The following is a 17,150-nucleotide window of genomic DNA, read 5'->3' on the forward strand; positions in this document are numbered from 1 at the left end:
AGCAATAGTTTCTTCGTTTGAATTTTGGTGACATCATGTGAAAACCAAGAATTAAATGATAGACTTTCATCTACACAGGTTGTTCAGCTCTCACATAAATCACGCCAAATTTGATGAAGTTGTACTACAAAACAATTAAAAGTATTTCTGACTTCTTACCTGGCATCCTGACTGTTTCTGGCAAATATAGTTCTTGGGATGTGACTGATAACAGTATCTACAGTTAAACGTTTTATTGAAGATATGAGGTCCCTACAGCACAGAAAAATGAATGAGAAATGTTTCACTAAATTTTCCATCGCAATATGGGGTTCTAAAATTAGGCGAACACTTTGACGACAAGCTTAATCTAATTAACACCTCTGATATTTAAATTACGACGACTACGACGTTGGCGCATAATTATATTAAACGTTATTAAATATGTTAAAGATTTAATACCGTGCATTTGATGGTCGAGCTAATAGGTTTACACTCTGCTTTGACCTCCTCTCCGTAAATACACGAATAGTTGAAATCACACTGAATACAAGAACCACCAAGATGGCTACAGGGAACACTGTCTGGACATTCCAAATCCGGCAACTTGGTTTGTACTGTAGAATTGTTCCCTGTTGTTTTCGTGGGTGCTATTGAGGATAGAATTTCCACAGACTGAGAACTTGAGGTTGTAAATTGAATGGCTGACGTTACTGTGTTTCCTTTCACTAAAGTTATTTCCCAATGTGCAAAATTAACGATAAAAGCAGCGAGCCAAACTTTTAGCATAAGTTCCGCCATGTTTGTTTTCGAAAGAGAAATGGAAAGGACTGGGCACTAGCGGCTTGTTTTCCATCGCGCGACTCCCACGTGACTTTTATTAAATCATTTCCAAGATGGTGGGTGAACCTGTGTAGTCCAATGCCTTGTATATTTTATTCATAAAAAAAAATAGTGAAAGTTGTTATTCTGAAAAGAAAAATTGTTTTTCACAGGCTGGAGGGATGGAAGCCGCAAATAAGTTACCAAAAATAAAAGATCAAGAAAAAGAAAGCACATTTGGTTATGTTTTCGCCGTGTCAGGACCCGGTGAGTACTGATCAGATCACAGCTATCGAACATGCATCATTTAAAATGCATAGCAATTCCTCAGCTGTTTCTTTGCTGTACGTTAAGTACATCAGTCTTATATTGATCTGTCATTTTCCTTTGTAGTCGTGACGGCAGAAAATATGAGCGGTGCTGCTATGTACGAGTTGGTGAGTGTGAAGAATCTAAAGCTCAAAAGATCTTCCATAAGGATTTGTCAGAGTTCGTTGAAGTATATTAAATAAACTTTCCTCTTCTGCCAGCTGTGAAGTTTTATATTTTAAGTTTTTCAAGCTTCTCCGGCCATTTTTATTCACATGGAAGATTATGCCACTCTTTGTCGTTGAACTGAACTGACCAAGTGTGTGACTACGTACAAAACTTAATCTCCACTTCCTCCCCTTATAACTATTATAAATTGTCTGGTCAATCATCAGAGAAAGCTCGTAGTACGCACAAAAATCCTATATTATTTTGATTTCTAAGGCATGAGAATCATTGTCGTGATTTACAAAGCACATCCAAGTGTAATCACTAGTCTTGTAGCAATAGTACCCCTTACCATTTTTATTTTCCACTCTTTTAAACTTCTACAGCCACATTCATTCTGGAGTTAACTGAAAGGAGTACAAACTTGCTCATGGTATTATGGCTATTACATAACACGACAACCAACATTTCTTTTCAGGGTGCTTCTCCAGAGCTCTGCTTTGTTTTTCGTTATTAGCTCATGGAAAGCTGAAGCCTAGTGCTAGATATTTTCCTTTTTCTTTTTCAAGTCTCTTACGTGTTGCTAGTGCAAGAGTGACAGCACAGATATGCACACTTGGTTATGATCAACTGAAAGATGCGCATATTTTTTAGGTAGATGTATGCGGATATCTCAGAAGTAACACTGGCAATTAGCCATGGATAAATTGTTTTCACCCCTGTGAAACAGGCATTTTTGCCTGATTCAGACCAGTTTGCGTGAACATTATTGCCTAAAAGTGTTGTGACTTAGAAGTACTTTTTTTACCCTGAATTCGAGTACATTTTTGTCTGATTGATCAAATATTATTTCAATAATCAAAATGATAATTCACCAAACTGGGTAAGTGTTTTCTGTAGCACAGTCTCTATGGCTTAAAAAATTTAGCACTAAGCCTTTGCTTGCTTTAATTTTATATCTGTATTGATTATTGTTACATCATTTTCCTGTGGTCTGTTCTGCCTACAAATTCATTGTCATTATTAAAACAACTCCAACATTCCAATGCCTGCACTAACCTACAGGTTTAAAAATTATAGATTATTAATTACATGTATTTATAGATAATTACATGTAATTATAGATTATGTATTACATGTATTCAGGTCCGTGTTGGACACAGTGAATTGGTTGGAGAGATTATTCGCCTGGAGGGAGACATGGCAACAATTCAGGTTTACGAAGAAACTTGTATCCAATATGCACTTTTTAAAATTACAACATCCCTATTTTCTAAGCTTTTTTTCCTAAATATTTTAAGATGGTTGAGGTGTCTCTAAAACCCTTATCATAAAGAATGCTGGTTTTATTCTTTTTAACCCTTTAAGCCCTAAGAGTGATCAGCATCAAATTTCTCCTTGTAATATCAATGCTTTGTAAAACAGGGTGGTCATGAGAATTAAGGACATGATCACACAAGATGAATTTGCTTGATATTTTATCAACTTCTCCCCACTACTTCTGTAGGAAATGAATAGGAGCAACAAATGAGAATTCCAATTTTGATCTTAGGGTTTAAAGGGTTAAAGGTGTAAATTATTAATGGCAGTAATTAATAACACTGACAGTTCATTTGAAGTTATTACTTTGTCCAACGGTCAAGCCAGATTTCCAGTTTTAGTTTTTATCCCAGTGTTACGGTTAATGTGTTTGACGGTCCCTTTTTACTATGGGATGACATCTCACCAAGATCAGCTATAGTTTTTATAATTTAATATTCCTTAACAAGCATCTTTACAGCTGGTGTAACTGTTGGTGATCCTGTGCTAAGAACTGGAAAACCTCTGTCAGTTGAACTCGGACCAGGTAATTTAACAGTTTAGTTATGCTGTTTGCCCATAAAAAACAGGAGTACACTGTAACTGCAGTAAATATATATTTTATTTATTTTGTTGTTTTTGTGAAGTAAAGAAGAAATAATTAAGTAAGTAAGTAAATAATTACAGTATTAACAGAAATCATTACTGCCCATGGTGTTGCTGGTGGGTTAGAAGATCTTCAAAACTGCTTCTGCGTATTATTGAAGCAATATGTGTTTTGCTAATGGCATAAAAAGGCTATGATATACAGTCAAACCTTCCTGAAGCAACCACCCAAAATGGAAGTCGCTTGTGAGAAGTGGTATATTATGTGAATCAAACCACAGGAGGCTTCTTTCAAAAAGAGGTCCAGACCCTCTACATTTCTAAAGAGAACATTATTGCATGCAATGATTTCAAAGTAATTGTAATGTGAAGTTCACCTCTAACAGATCTTCAGATTAATTTACCCCTGGGGTAATCTCGTATTTGGGACCCAAATACCAGTGTGGTACCATATGCAGCAAACATAGAGATGAGATCATGTGACAAGTTACCGGTGGTTAAAAATGATGGAAAATTTATAAAAGAGTCCTTCTAGGGGGGTTATGTACCTGGTCTGAATTTTATAGCTCAGGTCATTTTGCATATTTAGAAGGAGGCAATGTTGCTGAATTAAGGTATAGCATTTGAGATTGTTCTTGTTACTGTTGGATTTTCAACCCATCTTCATGTCGATTGTCGCCATTTCATCTGTCTTATGTCACCGTTTTAAGCCCATATTGCTTGTTGGAATTTTACCCTGATGGGGCCTCATTAAAACCATGACCTTAAAATTTAATAGTGGTTGCAGTTGCTCATGAGACATGGCAGGGTTTTCATTTAGAATTCTAGTAGCAGGAGAAAGGTGTAACATTACACAAGAATATTTTGAAAAGGGCTCCTCGTCGGATAAAAAGAAGTCATATGCTACCAAACGTTAGCCGGAGAATTTAGCTTAGTAAAGGGAGTCTGAATTCTCCGATCACTGATACTTAATGAACACCCTGCATGGTCATTTGTGTTAGATTTAAGAGGCTCATTTTTCAATGTTGTTTTTAATATTGTTGCTGATAAAAAAATTTAACAGGAATTTTGGGAAGTATTTTTGATGGAATCCAGCGGCCCCTGAAGGTATGTTGAACTTCTGAACCATTCCAAATCAACCTCCCATGTCTATCCCTGTCCCTTGTTCTGCTTGTGTTGTCATCAGTGGCTATAGACTACTTTGATACCTAACTAGTGCAGGAGGAAAAGATCTTTCAAACCGTACTGAATGAGAATTATTCAGTCAACCAGGCCAGAAAAAAATAGCACATAACTTACTGTATGGTTTTCTAAGCCCTCCTAAGAACTGCATGCACATTATATCCAGGGGTTGGGTCATCTCTAAACTAATTCTTTTAAGCCCCGTGCAAACGGATGCAACATTGTCGGCCAACAACTCCCAACATTGTTGGATGTTACATGTTGAGTCTGTTTCTACACCCTGTTGCATGTTGTTGCGTGTTGATGTGCAAGGTTTGAAACCAGTCAAACTTTTCAGCCAACAACTCCCAACATTTCTTTTGTTCCGTGATCGCCAAAGCATCATACAACAATGTTGGATCCGTTTGCACAGCTCTTTCAACATTGTTGGGGCCACACATTACTCATTACGCATAGTTTACAATGACTTATGGGTTGTCTCCTTCCCAAGATGCACTGTAGGTTCCAACATTGTTGGGAGTTGTTGCATCCATTTGCACACCACTGCCAACATGGATGGAACAACTCCCAACATTGTTGGCGCAACAATGTTGGGAGTTGTTGCGTCTGTTTGCACGCAGCCTTAACCTTTTCACAGTGAAAATGAATTAAGCACTCAGTAAGCTTGTGTTACACCAGACCATAGCACCATATGATTATCGGTGCATATGGCTAAATTTCATGTTTTGTATACCTAACACTGTTTTATTAGTCCTCCGATGGCCACAGTCAGTTTTACTTCATTTCCGCATGCAGGATATTAATGAGTTGACGCAGAGTATTTACATTCCTCGTGGTGTCAATACTGAAGCATTGAGTAGGACGGCATCATGGGATTACCAGCCAGAAGGATTCAAGGTTAGTTGTGTGTATCATGAAGTAGCAAAGTGGCCATTCAATTATAACACCTCTTTCCTTTGGAGAGTCTCCTACTGGGCATTCCAAAAAAAAAAAGAACAAATCAAAAAATAGCAAGAGTGCAGCTCCCTGTGTGCCTTCATTTTGAGGACTGAATTGAGTACAAAAGAATGTGTTTTTCATTGAAGAAAAAAAATAGCCATCATTCAGGTTTCATAACCGTACAGTCAATTCTTACAAGCAATGAACAAATGTCAATGTTCAAAATTAAGTAGCCAACTGCTCTGAGAAAAGTAGCGGACACATTTCATCAGTCATCGGTTCTTATTAAAACCCCTGAACACTTTATAAACATGAAAGCACTTGACAGGAAAACTGTGCCTCAGTTGTCAACGTAATTAACTGTGTGGATAAATTAAGGGAAAACACTTTCTTGTGTTTCATGTGTTACTAGAAAAACCATGATAAGTTGATATTGGACAATTATGGACTAGCATTGTGCCATGATGGATTAATACTGACATTGCACATGTTTATTAGATTGGAGACCATGTGACTGGGGGCGATATGTTTGGTATAGTACATGAAAATTCCCTCCTGAACCACAGACTGGCACTTCACCCCAAGGCTCGTGGCACAGTTACGTATATCGCTCCAGCAGGAAGCTACACTGTTAATGTAAGTGGCATTTACGCTATTGAAATGATATTGTTTGACCCTTGCCTGCCGTGCAAAAGGCTAGACCTTCACATAGCTCAGATGACCACGTAAAGTGGTGGTCAAGTCTCCAGACTGTAAAAATATCACAGACGTAAAAATAGTGTTCTCAATCAGTACTTTAGTGCTAAATACATTGACATCCAAATGGAGTGCATTTGTCTTGTTTTGTTTGTAGAAAATGGCAGATCTATGTCCCCAAATTAATGAATTGTTCAAATGATTTTTGCAGGATGTTGTCTTGGAAACAGAGTTTGATGGAGAGAAGACCGAACACACTATGTTACAGGTGCTGTGTAGTTAAGGACTCTTTTAATAATGATGGTCCTTGGTATCAACGCCGCTTGCACTTCATGTCCGACCACAGTAGGCCATTGACGAGTTACGGTCTTTGGACAAGTCGCCCAAAAGTCATCTCCCCCGAAGTTATATGATGTCGCCCGAAATTAGAGTTATGTCGCCCGAAATTTTTTGTCAAGTCGCCCGAAATTTTATCATGCTCAGCAACATCCTAACATCCTAATCGCGCTTGTTTCGTTTGATCAAATCTTTAAGAACAAGATATGTTACCCATTTGATGTGCTTGTTTCGTTTCATCAAGGCTAAAAGAACGCGATGTTACACATTTATCTCGTTTGTTTCGTCTCTTCATGTCATAAAAAACGGGTTATGACACACATTCACCCCGCTTGTTTCGTTTCACCATAGATAGCATTTAAAGAACGAGACTTAATTACACAATTATCCCGCTTGTTTTGTCTGATTATCGCTTAAAGAACGATATATATTACACACACTATTAAAATTTCGGGCGACTTGACTAAAAATTTCGGGCGACAAGACTCTTGTTTCGGGTGATATAACTTCGGGCGAGATGACGGGCGACTTGACCAGTAACCTATGTATTACAATTTTGTCAGACAATTTTAGTTGGAAATTGTCAGATGACTGACTGCTTTTCGCAAGAGGAAGCATCAAAACGGATTTGTTCTGCAGGTGATTCGTCCCTTACATACGTGACATGATTGGTTTCTCCGTAGTGCAGATTGTTATTAAACCTAGCAAGGTAGTGGAACTTCAGATTTCGGCAAACAAAACCCCGTTAATACAGATACTGAGGAGGCCGTAGAAAGTCTCCGTATTAACAGGGTGTCCGTATCAAGTGGGTCATGTTATTTCAGTCAAAAAATCACCTTTTGTAGGAACAGAATACTAAAGAAATAAAACAGACCATTAGCATCGTCAAATTAATCATCTCTGAGTGTCTCTAATTGTCCGTACCGTATAGCGCGATTCGACTGTATTTCTCCTCAATAAAAGGATACGTTACGGTCAGACGTTTCCACAGATTTGATACATGATTCTTCAATTCGTAGTTACAGTTTTTAGCTCTTTGGTGAGACCGCGGCTGTCGCATCTTTCAATACGAGAATTCTGTTTCTAAAGACGCAGGGTCGCGGCTCCTGAGAGGGTCGTAGCATAATTGAGCAGTATTGTATGTTTTTAGTTATTTTTTTTCACGGCCAGTGACATTGTTGTTTGATTATATATAGAACAATGAAAGAAATTTCTGTGCATTTTAGATTTGGCCTGTGCGTCAAATGAGACCCGTAGCAGAAAAGCTTGCAGCAAACTATCCCCTGCTAACTGGACAGAGGGTGTTGGATGCCCTGTTCCCGTAAGTTTCTTGATTACAATTTGTCTTTTAAAGTAGGGTTAAATGGGTAACTAAAACGAGTAACTTGCTTTGCAGCATTGCTGCGATGTTCAGCGTTTTTACTACCCACGAATCAAACCCGTCTTGCACTCAACAAATCAGGATGTTACAGGTTGCGAAAAGTTGGTGCAAAAAGTAGACACTAGTTTTTGCAACAAAATCTGTACATGTTGCGCATTTTACCGGCCCAAGGCAAACTTTTTAGCAGCAAGTAACCTAATTTCAACCAGTCAGTTGTCAGTATTCACCCAACTCACAGCAACCTGATTTGTTTCAGGACAAGTTTGGACGTGGGTGGCAAAACGTGCAACATAGTTTTTAATATTTCAATTCGTTTTGCAGCGATGTTGAAAAATAAGTTGCACGTTTTACTGTGCATTTTACATTCGCTTAAACGACTAGAATGTAATAATGAATATTTCTTTCTGGCAATTTGCTAGGCTTGTGATTTTGTTCTTGAAAATAAATCAACACTCGAGCTTTTGTCGTTGTCGCAATTTTAGATGTGTACAAGGTGGCACGACAGCTATCCCAGGTGCCTTTGGTTGTGGAAAGACTGTCATCTCGCAGTCTTTGTCCAAGTTTTCAAACTCCGACGTCATTATCTATGTCGGTTGTGGAGAGAGAGGAAATGAAATGTCAGAAGTATTGAGAGATTTTCCTGAGGTAAATGGGCTTTATATTTTTCGTTGTGAACCTGTGCCTCTGGTAAATCAAGCTTAAGCATCAGAGATAGATGTCTTTTGGGCTTCGTGGCACGTGCCTTCCAACGAAAGAACGTGTTTCCAGAGTAGGGGTATAGGAATGGTAAATTCGAGACTTTGCAAGAATGCGAGACCCTTTTTGCAAAATTCGAGACCGAGACTCAAGCGTTTTTATCAAATCCGAGCCCGAGGCATTACTTCTAAAACATCAGAGCCGGAGACTCTAGGCTACAAAAAACATGAGATACTGGTACAAATAAAGCTAAATAAAATGACCAAAAACGCCAATAGAAGCTAGCGGAAGCCCACCAGTATACTGCTTTGTCTTGTTTTTACTGTCTCAATTTACTAGTTGAGTTCGATTTATAAGCTGTACCCATGAACTCTGAAAAATTCGACTCCTGAAGACCAAACGGAAGATAAAAAGACAAATCCGTGACTCCAAGACTCGTCGACAAAAAAATTCGAGACTGCGGGACGCAAAAATCACCCGAAAACGAAACTTCGAAAATCGCTCCCGAGATTTCGAGATCGGACCAAACATTTTCCGAGACTCGTGTTTTACGAAATACCATTCTATACCCCTCAGAGTCCTTTGAACGTTTTAGGTTAACTCATTAGCCACATTAGAAATGAGAACGAAGCTAGAGCCGAAATGCAATCGCAATTGTTTCCGGGATCGTTTTTGGGGACGAGCCGGTCAGCTGTTGGCTAAGTTTTCCCTTGTTCATAGTAACACTCCCAGAAGTCTTTGCGAAAGTTTACTCGGCCCAGTCTCCTTCTGTAAATTATCGTGTTTTTAAAGAGGCAAATAATGAAGAAGCTGGGGACCGGAGAAACGCATTTCAGTGTTTTAACAAGAATAGAGGGATTAAGATTGACGTTTACGCCAAAAGGCAAACGTGAATTTGTACCACGTGACCACGTTTCCCCCTAATTGTCGTTTACTGTTTATTACTTATACACAAACTAAGTAGTTTCACGCCAGTTTTATCCATAAGAATTGTTCCGGACAGTTTTTATCTGCTTATTTTCTATTCTTAGAAATTCTCAACTTGAATCTGACGTTTGCCGTAAACGTGACTCTTAATCTCTCTAATATGTTTTATCAAACGTCATCCCTTTACACAATCCTAGCTGGGGAAAAGAATATCACTTTTTAGTATGTACCAAATCAGTTGATATTAATGCGCTGACGCTGTACGTAAGTGCTAGTCCAGTGAATCTGGGATTGTCACGGTGGCAGTCGTACATGAGGATAATATCGTGCGTTCATTCCTTTCTAAAGTTAACAGTTGAGCTTGGTGGAGTAACTGAATCCATTATGAAGCGTACTGCTTTGGTCGCTAATACCTCGAACATGCCTGTGGCTGCAAGAGAAGCCTCCATCTACACTGGTACGTTTTACGACACAATCCTGCACCTTACATGCAGCCCCTTGCGATCTTATTGGCTTAAACGCCGGTATCACATGATGTCAACTGAGATGTTCCGCCATCATTATCTCTCTGTTCCTAGCGTCATGATTTTATATTTCACCACCAAAAGATTTTCTCTTCTTTGCTACTGATCTTTCAAATCCCAAAAACTATTAAGACATTTATTGTAGTCCTTTAGCTGGTGATTCTGTGGCGAAACTCCGCTTAAGTGTGACAAATTGAAAGAGGAGTTTTCAGTAGTACTGACACGATAAAAAAGTGATAATGTTGGGACTTCATTTTCGTTTTCATGTTCCTGGCCAGAAACTTCCAAAAACCACTCAAATAGACACAAGAGAAAAACATCTTTATGAACTAAGGAGACAAAATAATAGTTCTCCCATGAATATATCATTTAACCAGTTACATGACCAGTACGTCATCCACCCTTCCTCCAGGTATCACCTTATCTGAATATTTCCGCGACATGGGTTATAACGTGAGTATGATGGCCGATTCCACTTCCCGTTGGGCCGAGGCTCTCCGTGAGATTTCTGGACGATTGGCAGAAATGCCTGCAGGTATAACATGACACAATTTCCTAACCTAAACTGTATATGTTCTGACGAAGGAGCTACGCGTTTAAGAGGGCTGCTTTATTATTGTTGTCATGCAGTCATTTACCACAACTTAAGCGTTTACTAAATCCTTGAGTGCAGAAGAAGACCATACGTAAGCAGACAGACAGACAGACACTCTAAAAGAAGGCTTGATAGGTAAACTGAAAATGTTCAAGCCTATAACTTAGAAATACAGCGCCCCGTTTTTTTTTTAAGTTAATTGAAACTCAAGTTCTCTGTCTTGTGTGGCCGTGATTTTCTCAGGTAAAGACTGCTATTGTGCTAATGTAAAAATTTAAGCTAACAATAACTTAGGGCTGTTATTAAGGTTTTAAGGTTCTTAAAAGTGGCTGGTCTTTCAGGGAAAGTAGAGTAGCCGGCTGGTCCTAAGCCGGCTGAAAAAGCCTGTTGGCTAGTAATAACAGTCCTGAATTTTCAGAAAAAGAAAAGAAAAATGCAGAAAGAAAATGGTGTATTCAAATAACTTTGTTGACTGTAATTCTTACGTTCTTAAATGACACTTATATATATGCCTCGTTTTTCAGATAGTGGTTACCCAGCATACCTTGGTGCCCGACTAGCCTCATTCTATGAGCGCGCAGGTCGCGTTCAATGCCTTGGCAACCCAAACAGGGAGGGTAGTGTGTCAATTGTCGGTGCAGTATCCCCTCCCGGTGGAGATTTCTCCGATCCTGTCACCTCTGCTACTCTGGGTATAGTTCAGGTTTGTAAAACAGATGTTAGTAGCGAGGGTGTACATTTTGATGCATGTTGTGTATGGAATTGCATGTTATTACAGTTTTGCCAACGAGAGCGAATAGAAACAGAAAAACAAGACGTTTAATATCAACCACCACTGCGAAACTCAAATGTAGTGTTTTCCGTATAAACCAAGGGTTCGATACAAGCGAGCGCTAAAATGTAGCTCGGGTGTTTTTGTTTACTCCGAGGAGTTATATTTTTTGTTTCTCTGCTAATCTCTTGTCCTCAAACGCCAGTACTTGCACCCAGAAATTTCCGTTCCACGATGAACACACGAACACTTGTTTGTAGCTGTTTCTCTTGTTTAGTGGGTAAACAAATAGCTTGCGAACGAGCGGAGAAAAGCTACAACCGGAAATACGTCTGCACTTACAGGCTAACATGACGGTTACATTTTCCCCCGGCTTTTTCCTTTTGACCAGCCAAGAGTTAAGGTGTGGTGTATTTGCGTTGCAGGTATTTTGGGGTTTAGACAAGAAGCTGGCTCAAAGAAAGCACTTCCCTTCCATCAACTGGCTTATAAGTCACAGTAAATACTTGAGAGCCTTAGATGATTTCTACGAGAAAAACTACTCTGAATTCGTAGCTCTTAGAACAAAAGTAAGTAAAGGCTTATTTTCAGTGCCATTTCAATGTTAAATTTATTGGAGCGCTCAAAATTCAAGGCAAGAAAAACGTCAAGTTTATGGTTTTGAAAACGACGAAGCAAAACGTAGCTTGGGAAAAATTGCCGAAGGGGTGTTTTATAAGTAGTAACACCATAGAATTTGACTTTCAAACTCAAAACTCGAAACAAAATGATACTGACCTACTCCTAAATTAGAGTGGTTACTCTTCCTTAAGCAGTTCTAACTTTGAAGTTGATGAAGTATGTTGAAAGCTTTATGTCAAACATCTAGGTTTGGTTTATAGTCTGGTATTAAGAAAATACCACTTAAAATCACGAAAACATACGACAATTATCCACAATTATTGATTATTACTGACTCATCAATTATTTTGCCCTTAGGTCAAAGAAATCTTGCAAGAGGAAGAAGATTTATCCGAGATAGTGCAGCTTGTAGGAAAGGCAAGTCGTGTTTTTAAACTTGACTGCTCAGCCGGAATTTATAAACAGACCATTAACTTTGTATGTACAGGATGATTTTCGGGCTGTGCGGAAACGTTGCAGTCACTTTTAAGAAATTCCGGAAATTTACCGATGTTATTGTATTCTATTTCACAATGGGAGCGTTGATCGAGCTGCAAGGAGGAGGTGCGAACTTTTTGATGATGAAGTTCCAGAGAGGGGTGGGAGGGCCGTCCCCGTCGTCTCTTGTGGGTGGGCGCTCGATCAAGTTTGAGGGGCAGAATGCAGTAAGAGTCAACTTTTAAACTTAATCCTTTCTCCCTAGAAAACACCGATCTCACAGGAATGCGTTAAACTAGATTGGGTGTGAATAACTCTGTGATGTAGTTTATATTTCGAGTGCTGAGAATACATGTAATCTTGATTTTCCACCCGCAGGGTTCATTGGCTGAAGCAGATAAAATCACGCTCGAGGTAGCCAAACTTATCAAAGATGACTTCCTACAACAGAATGGTTACTCTCCGTACGATCGTTACTGTCCTTTCTACAAGACAGTCGGTATGCTGTCCAACATTGTAGCATTTTACGACATGGCACGACACGCCGTGGAGACAACTGCCCAGTCCGATAACAAGATCACTTGGGCAGTCATTAAAGAAAATATGGGGCAGATTATTTACCAGTTGTCAAGTATGAAATTTAAGGTCAGTCGTGGTTATTTGTTTACTTTTTCGTCCCCTGTCAGCCACGTTCCGACGCGTTGGTTGACGGTTTTCAGCGGCCTTTAAGCCCCCGGGGGTACTCCCTCATATAAGGTACCGTAAAATTCCGAAAATAAGCCCTTCCATGTATAAGCCCTTCCAAATACAAGCCCCCCAAACCGGTAACGCAAAAAAACCCTCCGTTCAATCGCTCCTCCAAATATAAGCCCCCACTTGGAAAATTGCCCTCACATACAAAGTAAAACAACGCAAAAACGGTAAATTTACTTCCAACAATAAGGCTAGCCCAATCGATTTTGAGACGCAAATTTCCCTTCATAGAGAAGCCCCTCCAAGAATAAGCCCCACGAAAAGGGTCTTTGAAAAATATAAGCCCCGGGGCTTATTTTCGGAATTTTACGGTATGTGCCGCCCCAGAGGGTAGAGTTTTTTGCTCCGTTTCGGTCTGGAAACAGTAAACGGGTAAAGTCTTTGCCCATTTGGGTCTGGAATCGGGTATGGTCTTCAAGGGAGCTATTTTTAAGACATCTTTATGTTCGCGTCCAAATCTAAGTAATGATTATAATTTCATGTCGCATTTGTGACCCTGAAAGGGGTATGAAAAATGCCAATTTTTTGGTCTGAATTAGGGTCAGGATTTGGAGAACCGGGCGGCATACCCCCACCAAGACAAGGCTATGCTCTAAGGAAAATTGAAGGGAGCCCGGTGCTCTGAACTTGTGAAATCCAGTGTGCCCAGCTTATGATTTCTATGAAAAAGCAAACATTTTCTAGTCTCCCGAGAACAAAAGTTAGGCGCCACGGGCCACCGGGCTCTGTTAGAGCACAGCCTTGCAAGAATTCCTATTATTATCACTACACGCGTCCAAATGACAAACTGCCCTGTCTAAAACGCCCCTTTTCGCGGGCCAAACGGCAAATTGCAATCTGTAAATGGTATTTGCAGCCCGCAACATGATTTCATGTTAAACAATCTTTCCTTATGAAATACATTTGTGCGATTTGGCCTTGATAATAATGATAATCACATGACCTTTGTCGGGCATATACAGTTGAACCTCCATGTGCGACCACCTCTTGTAAGCCACCACCTCCCATAAGCGACCGCCTGTATCCAAAACACCAAAACATTTCCAGTCAAAGCCTTACAGTTGGAACCTCTGGTAAACGACCACCTCCTGTAAGCGACCGCGGCCACTTTTTGGGCCTGAAAGTTTACAGTCAAACCAGGTCAAGCGTTCCCGTCGCTAGCAAACTAATGAATTCATTAATGGAAAAATGATTTCGTTTGTTGATTCAATAATCCATTCATAAAATGAATTATCCAACAGTCAAATTGGACCTCGATTCAATAATTAAATGTTGATTTGGTTTATGAACAAAATCTACCTGTTCTTTATTCTTGTCTGTTGAGTTCAATCGTATTTGCTTCCCTTTTCCTGCCGTTTACGATTGCGTTTTTAATTGCTTTTAATCAAAATAACAGCTAGAAGAGACAGACCGCAAACGCAAAGAAACTGACAAAGGCGGAGGGATCGAAATCCACCAATCACCGCACATACACTGACCTCTCTTTGACTATCGTGTTTTTTAAGAGGTCAGGTCCGTTGCACTGATTACTGGAGGCAAAATAGTGTACATGTAACAGTTTGTTTGGGTTTGAACTTCAGAACTCGTCCGCACTCGACTCTTAGAAAAAAAGAAGAAAAAAGTGCAGTTTTTCAAAAAACAGTAATCGAATCAACATTATATTATGGAATCGAGGCTGAATATGAATATTGGATTGTTCATTTTATGAAAGGGTTATTGAATTAACAAACGAAATCATTTTCCCGTTAATGAATTTATTAGTTCGTACGCGACGGGAACGCTTCACCTGGTTTGACTGTAACGATTTTCTATTGTTTTTAAGCTCTTGTAAGCGACCACTTGACACATTCTCTGATCTCTACGTACGCTTTGTGCACTATGCTACTTGGAATATACGACATGTACGAAGAACTTAGTAACAACATGGAACTACCTATGGCGAAACTTAGAAATTGCATGCAATAGATTATCTTCCATAAAGTAGATGTGCCTGGCACTCTTCTCGGAAGAGACGCCCTGTGGTTCGATTCTTATAAACGACCACCTCCCGTAAGCGACCACTCAGTCTTTGCATTTTGGGTGGTCGCTTACAGGAGGTTCAACTGTAGTTTATTTGTGTCCCTTGTAGCATCATTTGCACCCTCGCTCTGTTTGGGAGCAAATGATGCTACTAGGGCCACTATGCCCGACAAAAGTCCCCCCCCCCCCCCCCCCCCACCCTCTTTCGCGTCTCCTCTCGCGCGTCTACTTTTCACGACATTCCCCAAAATGGAGAGCTTGCTCGCAGGCTATCATTGTAATTGTGTATTTCTTTCCTTCATAGGATCCTAACAAAGATGGCGAAGCTAAAATTAAAGCAGACTTTGCAGAGCTTAATGAACAAATGCAGCAAGCGTTCCGGTCTCTGGAAGATTAAGAAATGAATGACTCGACTTAGAATAATAAACCTCGTACAGCTTGTGAACACTCAAAATATGGACAAACTACATAACTACATAGTAAATCAAAATGAGACTACCAAAGAAGAAGGAAACTGCTATCCCTGGTTACTGGTTTGCACTGCGTACAAGCAATCATTCCAGATGTGTGAGCCAATTGTTGTTGAACGAGATTTTTCATTTACGACTCACTGCCGCCTGTACTGCATGGTTTCGGTGAAATACGGGATTCCATAGACATCCCCCCCCCCCCCCCCCCCCCCCATCAAAGCAAAGACGTTTTTGAGCGACGAACGTCACCGAAAGTGGACTTCTTGCCTTCCTGGGCAATGTTTTTGCCCAAACGTTCGGGAAAATCGTCTCTTTAAGACACTCAGTAAGACCCATTTGGTAGCGTCAAGGCATATTAGAGAGTTTAAGCTTCACGTATACGGCAAACGGCAAACGTCAGATTCAAGTTGACAATTTCTCAAAATAGAAAATGAGCAGATAAAAACAGCTCAAAAAAATTCTTATGGATAAAAAAAAGTGCATGAAGCTACTAGTTTATGTGTAGAAATAATGAACAGTTACCGACAAGTTTAGGGGGAACTTGGTCACGTGATACAAATTCGTGTTTACCGTTTGACCTAAACGTGATGCTTAACCCTTTAAGCCTCAGTATTCCATACGAATTCTCCAAACTGATCTATATACATTTCCTTAAAGAATGTGTTGGGAGAATTTGATAAAAGATCAAAGCACTTCCTCTTTAGTGATCAATTTATTAATTCTCATGACCTAATATCTGGACAATCTATGGATATGGTTAGGAGAAAATTGATGCTGGTCACCACTGGGACTTAAAAGGGTTAACCTCTCAATTGACAAGGAAAAGGCCTCACTTCCGGTTGAAGTGCGTAGCTCAAAAACGCCTTTCCAATACAGAATGGGGAACAGCAAGCGGACTTTTTCTTTTTCATGGAAGACGGAAATCTGAGCATATCATAACAAGTATTTGCCTTTCATGGCGTTATTTTGCCTTGAGACAATTACCGCTGTCTCACGTTGTCTTGACTTCTGATTGGTGAACTGCTTAACGACACAATAATAATATTGTTTGTTCAGTTGTTTTTGTCAAAAAATTATTTTATAGACTATCATTTTCTAATTTGAATCCTTTCAATATCATGCCAATTAAATGAGAAACTCACGCTGATGACTAGACTGTAGCTTATTGATATTTCTGTTAAGTTTTGATCCAATGAAGGTGATCTTCGTGTTCTTAAATTGAATTAGACTGCTTTTTGCTTTTTTTTTTTCTTGAATAAGTATTGAATGAGTATAGTATAAAGATGCCGTACCACAATGAAATTATCTGGCAGTTTCCTTTGTTTTTGTTTTGTTTTGTTTTTTTTTGTGTGTGTGCATATGTAGTAGTTACCATTTTAACGGGAACTGTGATAAATACATACACTGTTTACAGGTACCCGTTAACCATTACGTTACCTGAAGGACGATCACGAGGTTATCATCGTTACAGATAACACACCCACTCAGGAAAGGTTGGCCACAAGACCGGGTGTCTACGTCCCTTGCTCTTTTCGAACAGTGGTGTGGGTTCTTTTACGTTCGACAAGAACCAGAGAAG

General features: G+C 39.6%; 2 protein-coding genes across 2 annotated transcripts in view; one reads left to right on the forward strand and one right to left on the reverse strand.

The window, feature by feature from the left end:
* LOC140951279 (TM2 domain-containing protein 3-like) overlaps positions 1-787 on the reverse strand; it is a 6,584-nt gene extending 5,797 nt beyond the window's left edge. Inside the window, exons 1-2 of the mRNA XM_073400520.1 lie at positions 442-787; positions 160-252 (exon numbers count right to left, since the gene is read on the reverse strand). Of these exons, the coding sequence (XP_073256621.1) occupies positions 160-252; positions 442-780 (432 nt within the window). The 5' untranslated portion in view covers positions 781-787. The remainder of the gene's footprint in view (positions 1-159; positions 253-441) is intronic.
* Positions 788-906: 119 nt separating this feature from the next.
* LOC140951275 (V-type proton ATPase catalytic subunit A) lies at positions 907-16,718 on the forward strand. Its single transcript, XM_073400512.1, has 17 exons — positions 907-1,068; positions 1,195-1,238; positions 2,425-2,509; positions 3,059-3,124; positions 4,247-4,290; positions 5,161-5,262; positions 5,803-5,940; positions 6,212-6,268; positions 7,563-7,657; positions 8,200-8,362; positions 9,689-9,797; positions 10,277-10,399; positions 10,984-11,162; positions 11,657-11,800; positions 12,210-12,269; positions 12,708-12,974; positions 15,406-16,718. Exons 1-17 carry the CDS (start codon positions 984-986, stop codon positions 15,496-15,498), a joined length of 1,854 nt encoding a protein of 617 aa, XP_073256613.1. The 5' UTR covers positions 907-983; the 3' UTR covers positions 15,499-16,718.
* Positions 16,719-17,150: the final 432 nt, after the last annotated feature.

This window comes from Porites lutea, chromosome 10 (assembly GCF_958299795.1).
Source record: "Porites lutea chromosome 10, jaPorLute2.1, whole genome shotgun sequence".
NCBI lineage: Eukaryota > Metazoa > Cnidaria > Anthozoa > Scleractinia > Poritidae > Porites > Porites lutea.

Excerpts from the sequence above, each read along its gene's own strand:
- LOC140951275 (XM_073400512.1), top strand. The coding sequence starts at position 984 with ATGGAAGCCGCAAATAAGTTACCAAAAATAAAAGATCAAGAAAAAGAA. Across the intron at positions 7,658-8,199 it reads GTGTTGGATGCCCTGTTCCC|ATGTGTACAAGGTGGCACGA; the intron begins GTAAGTTTCTTG and ends TCGCAATTTTAG. Across the intron at positions 9,798-10,276 it reads AGAAGCCTCCATCTACACTG|GTATCACCTTATCTGAATAT; the intron begins GTACGTTTTACG and ends CCCTTCCTCCAG.